Here is a 17416-nt window from a genome sequence, read left to right on the forward strand (position 1 = left end):
TGCATCCTCACAGTGAGGCTTGCAGTCTTTGTAACAGACTTCATTTTATTCTTACCTTACATGTATTTTACTGAAATTAAACTTAAACTCATAGTGTCTTGTTAAATTTTTTTAAAAGGAAACCAAGTATATTCAACAGTAAATATTCAACAATGGTTGAAATGTCAGTGATGTGACATTTTCAGAGGGTTTCAGATTCACTCACAATGCTGAACATGAACTAAATCACATTCTGTAAAAATGCCAAACCGCAAATGCAGTTTTGGCCATTTCTTCGCTGTTTTCTGGCTTTTTGCTCGCAGGTTTCTCTATAGAGCTCCCCGCTACAGCTTCGGAATAGATATTTGGCAGCTCCTATGTTTACTTGTGTCTGACTCCTCGCTCGGTCAGTCTGCCGTTTTCTCTTTCTCTGTTCCTCCGACAATGCTTTCCTAGCTTTCTGCTTCTTTTTTGCCGGCTCAGCCATGACGATAGTGTGAAAAACTCCACCGCTACCTTGTTAGCCGGTTCCTGAATGGGCTTATGTGTGCAGTGCCGTGATGCAATTGGTTACATCACGAGACCTGATATCACGCGATACTTCCTGATACTGATGCCGGCGGCTCGCCGGCCGGAAGTTACAAGGGTGGTTTTTCAGCTCACAGGCGCTAGGGGGGAGCGAGACGATCACCATTCAACTCGGAAAAAAGTCATATAACCATTCCAATGACTCTGAAGCTGTTCAGTTAAAGTAAATTAAGCTAAAAAAAAAACTGCATAGTTCCCCTTTAAAGATGTAAAACAGAGAAAGAGAGTCTAATTGAAGTCTGATTTCAGGTTTCGTCAGGTCAGCAGGTTGGTTCAGGATCAGTTGTGCCGGAATCCTGGCATATTCCTCAGACAGTGACCCTCTGAACCAGGTGTCTTCCTCTCTGCCCCCGCCCCCTTTTCATTGCAGGAACTATGCCACCTGTCAATCATTCAGGTTGTCAGGGTAACCAGGTGGTCCAGCCTTTGAAGTTGCAAAGGGTTTGTTTTCTAGCATTGGCGACTAATGAAATGAAGAATATAAATTGTACAATGGAGTATACAAGAATATAAAAGGAAACTCCACAGTACTTACATAGGACTGTTCAACGCAACATTATTTTCATTTAACCAGAACTAATTAATAGTTATACAGACTTATGGGACATCTGTATAAACTGATGCAGAAGAGATCTATATCTTTCATTGATGAAGTGGCACAGCCTTAATAAAAACGAGTCTTGGGTTTGAATATTTACTCAAAGTAAATATCACAGTTTCAATAAAGAGCTGATCCAGAGTAAACTATTCGGTAACACTTTACTTGATGGTATCTACATAAGAGTGACATGACATTGTCATGAACACATGAACACATGACACATGAACCCTAACTCTAACCCTAACTTGTCATGACAAAAACCGAATGACACTTACTAAAAGTAGTGTTATGTCATAAACGTTTATGACTTGTTTATAATGTTTATTACACGTTCATGACAGTGTCATGTCACTCAGTGTCATGTCACTCTTATGTAAGCTTTGTGGTGACGACCACATCGAAAATGATAAGAGTATACTAAAGGAAAAGCTTCTGTAACTATGGGGAATGAAACCTCAAAGCCGTGCGAAGCATCTGGACCCATAGTGGGTGAGATGGTTAGAAAATATGGACCGGACTGCTTGAGATATCTGTCATATTGGTCAAAAAGCTTTGGCTTTCCAAAAACTGGATCACTGAGTCAATGAAAGTTATTTTATCTGCTTTTATATATTTAACTGTTTTAACTGCTCTTCAATGTTTAATTTCTTATACTGCACTGTAACTTTTTTTTTTTTTTTTCTCGTATTTTATCTGTTTTTTATTTTTTAATCTGTTTTCATGTAAAGCACTTTGAATTGCCCTGTTGCTGAAATGTGCTATACAAATAAAGCTGCCTTGCCTTGCCTTATGTAGATACCTTCAAGTAAAGTGTAACCAACTATTCTGTCACTGTGGAGCAAGATACATTCTTTTTAAGCTTAAAGCTAGTTCAGGGTAAATAAAATTGTTCACAGCTACGCCTCTTTATTGTATTTGCTTGTTGTAGTGTTGCTTTGTTCAAAAGCACTGCATTATGATTATGTTTTAGTTGCTGTAGGAAACAGTGTGAACTAACTCTGTTTATCATCATTTCATCAATCTGGGCTGCAGATGTCTTTTTAAATTCAGATTGCATTTGTCAAGAAAGTGAGTACTGTACTGAATATTTTCTTTAATGGGGCCGTGTCCAACCTCAGGGTCAAATGTCAACAACGATCAAAATCTTACTGTATTTGCTTAGTTTATTAGTAAAAGCAGTGCACGTCATACACTTACAGTATGACATATAACTGACTGTCACTGTTGCTTGTAACTCCATCTTCTTTTGTATCAGTTTACACATTGTCTCTCTGTTGGTTTAGAAAACTCTGCAGCTTCTTGAGTTTTTAAAATGCCCTTTTCAAACCCCATCAGTCAGATAATGTCAAACATTTAGTTTTTGTATTCATGTATTTATTGACTAAAGTCAAAGTTGGTTTTTGTAGTTTCTGAACAGCTCACATTTAAAAAAAATACACATATTTAACCCATGAAATTATTAAATGTAAACAGGAACGAAGGAAACCAATGCTACTGGTGTACAGCCAACGCTCCATACTGAATGTATTAAGCATAAAGTGCCTCTGCCAACATCATGTTCCAGTTTTATAATTTAGGGCAAGTTGTAGAGGTTACTAAAATTTGCTGTGCTGTCGGAGTCGAGGCGTTTCCATGGTGGTACTGTGTGTAATGCCAATGTGACAGGATGGAAGGCTGGATAGTAAAGTCTTGGAACTCAAAATGGCCGAAAAATAAATAAAAAGCCGCAAACACTTTTTGTGTATCTACATTTTGTTGCCAATTTAATTCATTCAATTTCACAAACTAGTCTGGGACAACATTTCACCCATCTCTGCAAAGTTCATAAAATATCTTCAGACCAAGATATAATCACCCTAACGTATCATTTCTAAGTTTTTGGTGACTTCTTTTGAAATGTATAATGTAAGAAAAACTTAATTTACACAGCTGATCAGTACAACTAAAAACAAAAGGTATGCATGTCACCTAACCATCTTGTTCACATTATAGTTAACACCCACAGGTGGCGTTAACGCTCCAGTATATTACAGTTAAATGACAGATAACTCCATTCAGTCAAGGGTCTGTGGTCACAGCAGGACTTTCTTCCATAAATACCCTCAAAAATGACAATCGGGTACCTATTACCTAGCACAAAAACTAGATCTAAACTCTTAAAACTGTTACATACATTTGAAATAATGTGGACATATTTTTAAAAAAAGTGCATTGTCGTAGCTTGTTTTAGCCATCTGACTGAGGGCTATGCATAGACTGTAAAAAAATAACAATGACAGTCTATGGGACTATGCCAAGATCTCACCAGAAGAAAAAAAACAACATTTGGTTTAGTCCACTTGTCAGTCAGAATATGTTGGATATTAACACACCTGAAATATCTTTACTATCTGTCTTTTCAAGTAATTAATGTGTTAAATTATCTCTTACCTTTCCATCCTCCAACTCCAACTTCACCTCTAGTCTCCATCACCACTCCTTACACTTCATCAGTGTCACAAACAGCAGCTTCAACTGCAATCGGCTCACTATTTTAGGGTATAGAGGTTTACGCTTTCGTGTAGGGAAAGATGAAATGTCTGTGAGAGGGATAGGCAATGGTAGACAATCATAATCTACAGTAAAAACCTACTTTAAATTCACAAATAAATAGACAGTCTGTTTGCATAGTCTGGAAGTGATCACTAAATCAGAAGTCATTCCGCGGAGGGGAAGGTCTGTAAGATGCTTGGACTCGGGTTTCTGTTGCTCCTTCATGTTTCGCGGCGGGTGCAGGGGTTTGTCTTTTCTGGGCTCTAAAGCTGGTCCTGGATATGTGCAGGAGGGCATCATCAGCTCAAAGCATGAGAAGAGAAAACAGCCGCTAATCCAATGGGTCACAGCTGAGAGCAGTGGTTACCTGGACGAGAAGAAAGCAGCCAGGTTAGTGGACTCTCTGGATTAAATGGAGGGCAAATTAACAGCATAAACCTCCTTTTTTCTCCACCCTTGACACTGATTCCAGCACGCACGCACACTCACACATACCAGGCAAAGGAGCTGCCAATTACCTTCAACTAAAAGCTTTATGTATTACAGCTGATACATTTATTTATTTTGATGTAACACTATTAACCAGTATTGTTCCTGTTAAATAACAATGTCATGAAATACAATCTATCATAAAACAATACAATATAATAAATATGACTCTTTTTCTTACATAAAAGATAATTGTATTTTTTCTAAATTTCAACTTACATGGACATGGAATGTTCTTAATGTTTGGTATTTTAATGTGTTTTTTCCTAGAAGTAGTGATGATGTGGTTGATGCAGTGTTACCTCTCTCTCAGGGGCAGATTTGGGTTACTGAGGAAGGACAGCTGCTGCTCCAGACTGCACACACGAAAGGCCAAGTAGCACGATGACAGGATGAGGAGAATGATTCTGATGACAAATGAGGAGACACACAGATCAATTGAATTACAAAAAAAGGTTTCAGGATGGTTATGGCATTAGACTCTGGAATCCTCTGTTGATGTGGAGGAAGAGAGCTGTAATGCCTTTTGATGAACACTGGGAGGCAACGTTTGACTTTCTGTCAACATATCAGCGCTTCACTGTCCTTGTACAACACAGTTTAAATCTGCCTTACAGGACTAAAGTAGTGTTTGATATGTTGCACATGTAACAATGTACATGTAACAAACAAGTAATGATGTAGCGTTTCAAAGTTTTGAATGTGTCTACTTTCCAAGCAGCCACTGATTTCCAGTCATTTCTGTTCTGTAAAAATCAATACGCTAAACAAACTAAGCTAATAGTATTTTTCATTTTTAATTACCATTGCATGGTTATACAGTTGACGTGCAGATTATCGAAAATAAACCTGCATTGTATCACCACATGCAGGTGTAACATTTATTTATCTTTTAATTCACTCAAGAGTTACTAAATATACATGTGTGGCTTGATTACATGCATTGTGTATTCTGTTTTGAGCATTAATTTACACAGAGTTTTCCTTGTAATTTATATAGATTATAATCTGAGATATACCAGTGAGAACTCTTGCTCGACTCTTGCGTCAGAGGTCATCGTCAGCAATATGACAAATCTTCGGGAGCAGATAGGGATTTATTGCTCTCGCAAGGACACTAAAGCAGAGCGGCTTAACGTCCACTGGGTGAAGGACAGTCTCCCTTATCACTGTAACCCTCTGCTATGCTGGAGGTCAGGTGGAGTAAGGTTGAGCATGATGCTCACTAAGACAAATTATTTGATGCATTGTAATGAATCTTAATAATTAAGTTAAAGGAACTCGCCGACTTATTGGGACTTAAGCTTATTCACCGTATCCCCCAGAGTTAGATAAGTCCATACATACCCTTCTCATCTCTGTGCGTGTCGTAACTCTGTCTGACACACCCACCGCTAGCCTAGCTTAGCACAGATCCTGGAGGTAACCGGCTCCATCTAGCCTACTGCTCCCAATAAGTGACAAAATAACGCCAACATTTTCCTTTTTACATGTTGTGATTTGTATAGTCACAGCGTGTACAAATAACAAGGTCACATGAGACACAGCCATCTTCTAACCGTATACATACTGGGAACTATATTCTCAGAAGGCGAAGCACTGCTACTTGGGCGGAGTGATTAGCGCAACACCTGAAAAGCACCGTTGTGTTATTTTGTCACTTATTGGGAGCAGTAGGCTAGATGGAGCCGGTTACCTCCAGGATCTGTGCTAAGCTAGGCTAGCGGTGGGTGCGTCAGACAGAGTTACGACACGCACGGAGATGAGAAGGGTATGGTAGGGTAAGTCGGTGTGTTCCTTTAAGTCTCAGGAGGCAACTTCTCTGTGGGAAAACTACAAACTAAAAATGTGTTTTAACAGCTCTGATCCTGTGTGTTCAGTTTGACTGAGTGAATTGCCCACTATTTATCTCCATGCTAACGCTCACAGTGTGTGTGTGTGTGTGTGTGTGTGTGTGTGTGTGTGTGTGTGTGTGTGTGTGTGTGTGTAGCTATGAGTCAGTTGTTGGAGGAGTTGAAGGTGATGTTATTGATGTCTATGTGTCCCTCTGTATACTCACAGCAGGGTGAAGAACTTGAGCAGCTGGTACTCCATCTGGCCCAGCTCTGCCAGTGGCTCTGATAAAAGACCTCTGTCTGTTTGCAGAGCTCGCTCTGTAACACACAATAACATAAAACCATTAACGGTACTTGGCTTGACTGTACTGCCTGTTTCACTTTTAATAGTGCTGGCCCACCTGTTAGTGTAATGGTGGGACAATATGCACTTTGGAGTTTGAAAATGATTAAAGGTCCCATATTCTCATTTTCATGTTCATACTTGTATTTTGGAGTGCTACTAGAACATGTTTACATGCTTTAATGTAAAGAAAAACACATTATTTTTCTCAAACTGTCTTTCCGAATATACCTGTATTCACACTCTGATTAAAAACGCTCTGTTTTAGTGGCTGTCCCTTTAAGCCCCCCTCCCGAAAAATCCCAGTCTGCTCTGATTGGTCAGGGTTTCCGGGTCTTTCACATTTGCACTCTCAGAGTCCCTGCACCATCATTGCAACTGGGGAATGACTGTAACAGTATACTTTCTACCTATATTTAGTATAGTTTTGACATCACAACTATATGGAAGTCCTGACAGATCTTTGAAAGGCACAGTTTAGTAGTTAGTACCTCAATCTGACTTTTTTTTTTTTTAATTAATGAAAGACATGACATCTCACTTTTTACAACATGGGACCTTTGGGTAGGCTACATTTTTGTTCATACATATGAATTGTCAGAGGGTGCAATTAAATTATATCAATTTACACTGAGCTGTCAGAGATCTCTAAAAATTAAAACCTGTGAAAAGTGATTCATTTGTATGTAATTTGTAATTTCTATTAGATTATTCGCATTTTGTACTAAAACTTAAAAAATTAAGAAATGGTAAAATCTGAAAACCCAGAAAAAACAGTGAACACTATATTGTCTGAATCATATAAAACCATGAGCTGACTATTATACCCCAACTTCTTTACAATTTAGCTGATATAGTATGTATGCATTGCTTCTTTTTGCACTGTTTCTACTGTATATTTGTGTGTGTTTTGTGCTACGCTAATACATGTGTTAACCCAGGTTATGTTATCTAGTAGACATACATCTTTTAATTACGTTATTTCCCATCTTTCCACTCCACATGTGAGCTGTAAGGACAATGTACACAAAAGCTCACGCTGATCAAATATCAAATAGAGAACATTAATGTAAGTTAGCGGAAATAACCTGTCAGCATACAACCATTAGACTGTCCTCAGAAAATTTTGACAGCCGACATTGTTTTGTGATAATCTCTACTTAATCTGCATCCGCCCAAAGCTTTTTAAATCAAACCCCCACAGGATTTAATCTCCATTTGGAGCTTAATGTGTCGTTACGTAAGAGAGATGTTACCTATAAAACTCTTATGGATTCACACATCATTAGTTGGCAGAACTGCGTATTCCCCCACGTACACTTTTAGTTTGTACATATTGCAGGCTCACAGTGTTCCTAAGATTAATAAGCAGCGAGCATTTTCTCATCATGCTCCATGTGGAATACTTTACCTTGACCAATCAGAGAGGAAAACATATTGAGATTATTTAATTTCAAAGAAAAAATTGTGTTCTGGTTTTGTTGCTTATATTTTTAGCCTTAACTTGTAAATAAGAAATAAAAAATGTATGTAGTGCACTGTTTTAGTCTATTGAGACACTGTGTGATTTTACTTACTACATTTTGGTAGACAAGAACTAAAGTGACCACAGGCACAGGCTAATTACTCTTCAAATTGGCTATTGATTAAAGTCCTGCAGGACATCCAGAGGTGAAAACATGAAGGTATCAACAAATAACAACTGATTTAATGCTAAAATATTTCACAGTGAAGTTTTGTTTATCACACAACGTAGGGTTTTTGTGGATTATATCTGTAGTTGTACTATCACGATGCCACAGATTTCAGAACAGTGTTAACCACAAGCTAGTCTGTATCCATGACGTTCTACTTCCGGGATTGCTCCGTTGCCGCTGGAAATTCCGCCGGACTTCACTCTTTTCGGCCGGATGTCCGTTACCTTCTGCTTTCTTTGTATTGGAATTTTTAACTGCAGTGGGTTTATGAGGACTATGGTTAACTGCTCCTCAGATCTCTGCAGGGTAAATCCAGACAGCTAGCTAGACTATCTGTCCAATCTGAGTTTTCTGTTGCACGACTAAAACAACTTTTGAACGTACACACGTTCCACCAAAACAAGTTCCTTCCTGAGGCTATTTAGCAGCAGCACCGTGGCTTTGTCTGCCGCTTAGCGCCGCCCATGACAATTGTGATTGTTTTAAAGAAATTCCAATAAACCAGAGCACATTTTTCTCCCATCCCGGAACACTGTGTGGACTAGCCAGACCCTCCTCCGCAGCGCTGCGGAGGAGGGTCTGGCAAAGCGAGACTAACCACAAGCAAATCATCATCGTATGGATAGTTTTATCACCTTCCAGCGGCTGTTCTGATTTGAAGGGTGTGTCTACGGCGCTCAGGCTGCTGGGGGAGCTCCCCAGGAGGTCAGGAAGGGAGGACGACACAGACACCACTGAGGGTTTCCTTCTCCACTTTAACACTGATGGGAATTCGTCAACCACTGGGAACTCGTCTGGAACTGGGAACTCGTCCTGTGGCACAGAGGAAAGAGGAGACTGTATTAGAAAGATGGTCATCCGACTGCAAGAGATAGTGATCTAAACTAAAGGAGTCTGAACATCTCAGCTGCCAGCACACTAGTGGTTCATTCATCTAAACCTGAGATCACCTACACTTCTAATTCAGTGTTTTGTTTTTTTACATGGATTGTAAGGTCTTGCTTGGTGAAATCAACGATTTTAAACCTTTAGCTATGTCAGTGGCTCCCAAACTGTTTTGCTTGTGACCCCTGAAAATAAAGTAATGTCTACATATGAACTGCCTTATTGCGGAGTTGTAAGCCGTTCAACCAAAAATGTAATTTTTAAATCTTTTTTTTTTAATTATTATTTCTTTTATGACTTAGAGGTCAGAAAAATTTTAATTGAATATTGAATATGCTGGCAACATGAACAAACAGCCTTTTTTCTTTGAATACCTTCAGTCTAGATCAGAGCGTGATCAAGTACGACAATGTTAACAGAACTTAATTATTACTTAATACAAAAGATGTTCTGTCGCACACGCACACAGACGAGGTGACTTCAGAGCACTCTTTGATAGCATCTTGCCAACCCGGGGGATAATTCAGTGCATGACTGCAGCTGCAACAGAATCATCTATTGATACTGTCTGTGTAAGAGAATACGTCAGGCTTCAGGTCAGAGGTAGTTGAAAGTGAGAGTTTCCAGAGGCTTTTTGACCCACATGAAACACAACTAGGAAACATTAAAGTAATCTTAATGCCTGTAGATTACCATATGTTGAAGGTTCACCCACTTTGATCTTTACAATTGTATGATTATCAAAGACATGCTGTCACTGACCAGCGATAAGGTCGGCTTCTCCATGAACTGCTTCAAGCTCAGACTCTTCCCATTGACCTGGAGAGGAAAAAGGAAATCACCTCTTTAACTGACATGTACACCACAGTATGTAATGAACAGTATGCGTGCGTGTGCGTGTGTGTGTGTGTGTGTGTGTGTGTGTGTCCTCTGACCTGTAGGTGAGTGCAGATCCTACGGAGGACGTCATATACACTGTCTCTTGACAGCAGAGATACAAATACATACTAAGGAAGTAAAAAAAGAAAAAAAAGAAAGAAAAACAGTCACCTAAAAATCCGGTTTATATTGTATAATTCTTGTTCAAAATAAAAATGTCCCTTGAAACTATTCTGAATTTGTAAAGGTACATTTACGCTCATTTAAACAAAGTGAGTCTCTCCAATTTATATTCATACAGTTGTTGAAGAGGTTTAGGCAACATGGATAAGCTATATAGTCAGCTTTTCATTTCTCACTGACATTAGGATAGATGAGAGATGATATAAACTTTGACGAGCCCTGTTGGGGAAACTGAATAAAGAAATAGATCAAAAAGTCCCAGCCTGCCTTTGCAAACATCATAGACGTGTACATCTGAACCGTGGTCACTTTATCTGAAATATCAGCACTTAAGATGCTTCCCAAAATCAAACTTGCATTATATATTATAATTCTTCACTTATGTTGGTACCATACAATCAGTGCATTCAGGCATTTAAGGAGGTGTTTAAATATTTGTATTTGCAGCCATACAAAGCATTTAATATTACATTAACATTACTGAGTACAAATTTGCCTTGAGTCACAAAAGCTCAAAAGCTTTAATCTAGGCACAAAGAGGATACTTTTGTAATCACATTTTTGTTCCGGTTTATTCTGTCATGAAAAACTATGAATGAAAAGGTCAGTGACAGCTTAGCCAAATATCCATCTGACCTGGATACATATCACTGCTATCTAAAAAATAAATTTGAATTTATTAATGAGCATTTGGAACACTGTTATTGTGTGTGCACTTTGTCAGTTTTTTTGTTAATAAAACATGAACTTTGTTGTTACAGGCACGAGCTGTGAGCTTTCTACCTCATAAACACAAGAACCAACCTCAGTCATCTTTAGCAGTATAGTGGTACTGTACAGAGCCATGTATGTGCCCATGGATATGTCATGCATACTACACACTCACGCAGACATATATGATATTTGCCCTTGGACAGTATGAGACATACTATCCATATGCTAAATATCTGACATGCTTTGAGAAAGGTTGTTGCTTTAATCTGAGCTGCTGTGTGGATCAGACTCTGCATTTTGGGTTAGACTATGACTACATCTACACTACTTCGTTTTAATTTTTGTGCGGTGTTTTGAGACAAAAACTATCTCTGTCAACAGTATAGTTTTAGCTCCAGTTGCAAAAATGATCTCCGTCCATATTAACACGCCTGACAACGCATACCACATGACAATTCGCATACACTGTGCATGCGTGTGCAGGAGGCAGATTGTCTGACGTTACTCTGTGGTTGAAAATCATGGATGTAAAAGTTGAAAATACAGAAAATACTTTGGAGAAAGAACAACAATGGCGGAAAGTAATACCATGGATTAATTTGCTTGCACCGACAACGAGGTGAAACTGTTACTGAAAGGTATTTAAGCCTACCTAACCAATAACACTGACTGACGTGCGTCGTCGTTTCCAAAGGTCTCTGTTTGTGCCTGTCCAGACTACAATGCAACCCCGAAGTTTTCAAACCAAAACAGGGGCAGAAGTGTTTCCAAATGTCTCCATTTTAGGGGCTCGGAAACGGCAAAGTAGTGCGGACGCGAGGTGTAAACATAGCAGAAGATATTTGTTTTTAAACCAAAGCGTAGTGGTGTAAATGTAGCCTATATTTGTGTAATATTTCACTTCTGAGGGAATCTATTTGCTATTTTTTTAGTAACCTCAGACTAATTTAATAATAGTGTATTGCACAAATGAAAATGTAAACAACTATTTTATACTGGTGGGTTGTGTTGAGACCAGCTTACATGTGACTTTAAATAGAGAACGAGAGGGGAAGCTGAAGACAGACATCATCTAGTCTCCCATTGCCAGACCTTCCTCCACAGCGCTGCGGAGGAGGGTCTGGCTAGTCCACACAGCATTCCGGCATAGGAGAAAAACGTGCTCTGGTTTGTTGGCATTTCTTTAAACCAATCACAATCGTCTTGGGCGGCGCTAAGCGCCGGACACAGGCACGGTGCCTCTGCAAAATAACCTAGGAAGGAACTTGTTTTGGTGGAATGTGCACGTGGGGAGGCGAGCTCTGGAATTAAAATGGCTGTCGAGTGTGTGATGAGAATTTTACTCAAAAAAAAAGATAAATATAATTTGATTGTCGGAGGATAATTCCTGAATCGACCGGAGTTTAGAATGCCAACACAAAGAAAGCGGGAGGGGAGGGACATCCAGCCGAAAATTAGGGACATCCGGGCGGAACCTTCGTTGGCACCGGAACAATCACGTAAATGAAACGTCGTGGATATAGACATCATCTAAAGACGTCTGCTGAGACATTTTTCATTTATCTGATCAAATTAGTCTTATCTAGTGCACACCTAATGCATGCTAAAGTTAGCTTGCTGGCTATCATTATTCAAGGGCAGTGGGAGCCTGAACAGAAGCTGAAAAGTACATTATGCCTTTGAAAACACCACTTTTAAAGGCTGGCTCTGATGTGATAGACAGTTAAGAAGCCTTTCTGAGTGTTGCCGTAATGGCGGATAAACCCTTCAATCTCTTGTGCTACCAGGCTGAGGCTCCACTCTGCTTCTATCTATAGCATGGTGTTGTTTTCCCATCACACCTCTCCTGGAAAATACAGCCATGCTGCGCTAATCAGCATAAGACTTTTGAATCACAGCGACTTTTATGGAAGTGTTACCTTCTGGCCGGTGTCCGTGGTTATAGCCAAGCCATTGGGAACAAGGCCCGCTGTTTTGTGCTTCTTCACTAACCTCACGGAAACAACAGGGATAGCCACCTAAAGAAGATGGAAAATAACATTTATAAGGGGACACTCCTTTGATTTGAGGAGGAAAACCTAAAAGCAAAATGATGAGAAAATTATAAGTAAGATTGATTGATTGTGAGAGTGATTTGAGTAAATGGTGGCAGGGAAGGCAGACACTGAAATACACTCAGGAAAAGGCCCTGGAGAAAATCAGGAGGGGGCATGAAACGTGTCTTATTTCAGTCAGAATGTGAAGAATGCAGTCTGAATAAGTAGCTTATTGTCACTCAGATGTCAGGAGAGGTTTGGTTTCAAGGAAATGAGGGACAGGACAATGCACAACATCAAAGAGAAAATCACATAACTGGTGAAGGTTAAAGGTTCAGTAAGTCTACATGTTCTTGGTACATGTTTTCACAGTGTAGACATAAAGAAAGAGAGAGAGAGAGAGAGAGAGAGAGAGAGAGAGAGAGAGAGAGAGAGAGAGAGAGAGAGAGAGAGACATGTTCTATATGGGAGAATTAAGACTGCCACACTGAAAATCAGCCCATAATCCTGAATGAATTTCAGTCAAATATTTTGTCAAGTTGTCCAATCTGCTTGTCAGATTGTGACGGGGAGACACTTGGTTCATGTTTCTCAGTCAGTTTGGGTTTATTAAGCTGTCTGTCAGTCTTTTCGTACCTTAATGTCCTTGCCAAAAAGGTTGGCATAGAAACACAGCCAGTTTCTGGAAATATATAGCCGGCCTTGTAGAAGAATATCTCTGAGAAGAGCACAGGAGTACACTGAGAACAGAAGAGACAGAAACACTTTTTTATCTTAAGGCCCTGACATACCATGCAGGCAGACAGCAAAGAACTAGTGGCTAAGAAAGCCCGACTCTGGTGTCGCCTCAGGTCTCCTCAAGGTCTTGCACTTGAAAGTTGCACTTGAACACACTGCAAAAATTACAGCAAAGTTTTTCAATAACCAACAATTTGTATATCCTGTTTCCCTTTCTGAATGACGAATAGATGACCTCCGCCTGCTAACATGGAGTTATTTCCTCTCACACAGACGCAGAACGTACCTGGCGGTCACGATGTGTTCAATTGTAACTTTTTGGCTAAGACACAAGCGAGGTGAGGAGACATAAGGCGACGCCTCAGTTGGCCTTCGTCGCCACCAGTTCTCATCTGCTTGGTGTTTCAGCACCATTACACTGAAGCCTCATCAAATCTGTCGTGGTTCAAAACATTGGTTATATTATAATAGGTTGCATTTAACATCAACGTTTATGGTTAACCAGGTTGTACAGAAGAGTTCGTACTGTGCCGGAGACATCCTGAAAATGTTTCTGAGGTTAACCCGATGTCAGAACTGAAGCAAGAAGAATTAAAGCGGGACACAGTGCCAAGACAAGTACTTCAAGTAAATAAAAAGCAGAAAAGAATTAGCGACTATTCAGTGCAATTTTTTGCGTGTTTGTTATATAGGGCTTCTTGTATAAAAGTATAGATGCTATTGTTGAATATGCATTACTAGCACAATAAAGCTGCTGATCACTTTATTAGATATTTTAATGCACAATCTTGCATATTTTCCACCACAATGTTTTTATAGTCTGGGTGTAAGAGGCTAATTCACAGAATTTAGACCATCACAGGACATTTAATGCAGTTTTTTTTTTAAATATTCCATAACATGTGGCCGGGTTAGCTCAGTTGGTAGAGCAGGCGCACATATATAGAAGTGTATACCTCGACGCAGAGGTCCAGGGTTCGACTCTGAACTGAGACGATTTCCTGCATGTTATCCCTCTCTCTCTCCCCTTTCATATCTATCTGTTCTTTCCATTAAAGGCTGAAATGCCCCAAAAGGTCCTTTAAAAAATAAAAATAAATATTCTGTAACATGACTCCTTCATCCGCCTTCATGTTAAGGAAAACTCTAGCATACTAGAAATTAATAGTAAGATTACTTTTTGATTAATCTTAGTGAATAGTAAGATTACTGCTAAAGATACTAAAGATATTGCTGAACAATATGAATAAATTTTTCATTCAACCTTTATTTATACTCGAGAGATCGAAGGGATGACCCTCATTAACAGAATGTCATCGAGTGTAATTACAAAGACATCAACAAAACAACACAGAAAACCGACACCATCATAACAAAAATTATGTGAACTTAATGAATTGGAAAAATGATTTGATACATAAATAAGTAGGGGTGAAAAAAAAAAAACGAAAATCGTATGTAATGTGATTTTTTTGGCGAAGATTTTTAAAATAGATTCTATTCCCTAGAATCAATATTTTTTATTTTTTTGATTTATTTTACCAATGATTCACCTAAATATTTTCTGTTTATACTGTACCGCTGATGGTGACTACATCATATCCGTTTCCAGCGAAACAGACCGAAAGCAGAAATTACATGTTCATTCAATTCAATTACATCTTTTTTACAAATTAAATAAATGTCAGACTAATAGACTGACATGTGATGTGCATTCTTCTCAGAAAACAATTAGTTTTTATAAATATCTCATGATATATTGTCTCTAGAAGTGTATTATTCAACTTTTGTTTTTGTTAAAGAAGGAAAACAAAATCGCAATACTCAATACTATCGAATACTTGCGAAGAATGCAATAAATGAAAATTGCAAAACAAATCCAATCGGCACCCATGTATCGTGAAATAATCGAATCGGGACAAAAGCACATCATCCCAGCCCTAGTAATTAGGATAATAAGGATGCAAAGAAAGTACAATTATGTAAAGCAAGTACAAGTAGAAGTTTGCAGCTTTAAAACCAGATTTCCAAATCGTCCAAAAGGCACAAGTGAGTTGATTTTAAAAGTGCAGTAGGTAAGACATATACAACTTTCTGTCATATTTGCTGAAACTGACCCTATGTTCCAGTAGAACTACATGAAGCAGGTTATTTACAAAAAAATCAGGCTCCTCTGGCACCACCTACAGCCTGTAGTGTGATTTGCAAAAATCCACCGCTCCCTGTTCAGATGCACCAATCAGGATCGGGGGGGGGGTGTCTAACTGCTTGTCAATCACTGCTAATGCACACGCATTCATTCTCTCTTCTTCGTCTTAGGAGACTGTTTTGGGCTTTAGCGGAAAGGGGGGAGGGACTGAAAAGTTGTCGATGTTCAAATTTTTTGGCTAAGTCCTGGATCTTCTCAATCATACCTACGCCACCTTTAAGGAAGTGTTGTAATTTGTTCCAGGAGTCAGGTGTACTAAAGTTAAAAGCACTTTTTCCAAGTTCAGACCGACCTTAATAAATGAACCAAATAAAGTGTGCAAGGACATTGAAATTAAAGTGTAGACTTGACAAACTTTGTCTTTTATGCAGCTTTCATCATTTAAACTTTGGATCACATTTGTGCCGCAATTAATGACTCCAATTTGATCAATTGTTCAGACAAAAATGTAATCGTTTAACCTTTACAGTGTCAGATAATTGTTAAAAAGCCTATTGTTTTTCTAGACCCATCCTTGAAATTGGTCCAAAACCAATCATTTCTGTCTCTGGACTTATACACTCACCTAAAGGATTATTAGGAACACCAGTAAGATTTCTCGTTAATGCAATTATCTAATCAACCAATCACATGGCAGCTGTATCAATGCATTTAGGGGTGTCGTCAAGGTCTAGACAATCTCCTGAACTCCAAACTGAATGTCAGAATGGGAACAAAAGGTGATCTAAGCAACTTTGAGCGTGGCATGGTTGTTGGTGCCAGACGGGCTGGTCTGAGTATTTCACAATCTGCTCAGTTACTTGGATTTTCACGCACAACCATTTCTGGGGTTTACAAAGAATTGTCTGAAAAAGGAAAAACATCCAGTATGCTGCAGTCCTCTGGGCGAAAATGCCTTGTTGATGCTAGAGGTCAGAGGAGAATGGGCCGACTGATTCCAGCTGATAGAAGATCAACTTTGACTCAAATAACCACTCGTTACAACCGAGGTATGTAGCAAAGCATTTGTGAAGCCACAACACACACAACCTTGAGGCGGATGCGCTACACCAGCAGAAGACCCCACCGGGTTCCACTCATTTGGTAAGCTTGTGCAAATTGTAGCCTCATTTTCCTATTTTAGTGGAGACTAAAAATAGGAAAATGAGGCTACAATTTGCACAAGCTCACCAAAATTGGACAGTTGAAGACTGGTCTGATGAGTCTCGATTTCTGTTGAGACATTCAGAGGTAGAGTCAGAATTTGGCGTAAACAGAATGAGAACATGGATCCGTCATGCCTAGTTACCACTGTGCAGGCTGGTGGTGGTGTGTAATGGTGTGGGGAATGTTTTCTTGGCACACTTTAGGCCCCTTAGTACCAATTGGGCATTGTTTAAATGCCACAGCCTACCTGAGCATTGTTTCTGACCATCCTTTTATGACCACCATGTAGCCATCCTCTGATGGCTACTTCCAGCAGGATAATGCACCATGTCAAAAAGCTTGAATCATTTCAAATTGGTTTCTTGAACATGACAATGCGTTCACTGTACTAAAATGGCCACCACAGTCACCAGAACCCAACCCAATAGAACATCTTTGGGATGTGGTGGAATGGGAGCTTCGTGCCCTGGATGTGCATGCCACAAATCTCCATCAACTGCAAGATGCTATCCTATCAATATGGGCCAACATTTCTAAAGAATGCTTCCAGCACCTTGTTGAA

The 17416-nt window shown here is 39.3% G+C and overlaps 1 protein-coding gene across 5 annotated transcripts in view; it reads right to left on the minus strand.

Annotated features, from left to right (window-relative positions):
- Positions 1–2380: 2380 nt before the first annotated feature.
- Positions 2381–17416, minus strand: part of gramd2aa (GRAM domain containing 2Aa) — a 36931-nt gene continuing 21895 nt past the window's right edge. Inside the window, exons 6-13 of one of the 5 annotated variants that reach the window (XM_078271445.1) lie at positions 13398–13501; positions 12645–12743; positions 9885–9956; positions 9712–9768; positions 8700–8877; positions 6249–6342; positions 4492–4596; positions 2381–4067 (exon numbers count right to left, since the gene is read on the minus strand). In XM_078271445.1, the coding sequence (XP_078127571.1) occupies positions 4064–4067; positions 4492–4596; positions 6249–6342; positions 8700–8877; positions 9712–9768; positions 9885–9956; positions 12645–12743; positions 13398–13501 (713 nt within the window). In that variant the 3' untranslated portion in view covers positions 2381–4063. The remainder of the gene's footprint in view (positions 4068–4491; positions 4597–6248; positions 6343–8699; positions 8878–9711; positions 9769–9884; positions 9957–12644; positions 12744–13397; positions 13502–17416) is intronic. The other 4 variants (XM_078271525.1, XM_078271693.1, XM_078271776.1 and 1 more) reach the window with 4 other exon arrangements.

The sequence above is a fragment of the Sander vitreus genome, chromosome 1, assembly GCF_031162955.1.
Source record: "Sander vitreus isolate 19-12246 chromosome 1, sanVit1, whole genome shotgun sequence".
NCBI lineage: Eukaryota > Metazoa > Chordata > Actinopteri > Perciformes > Percidae > Sander > Sander vitreus.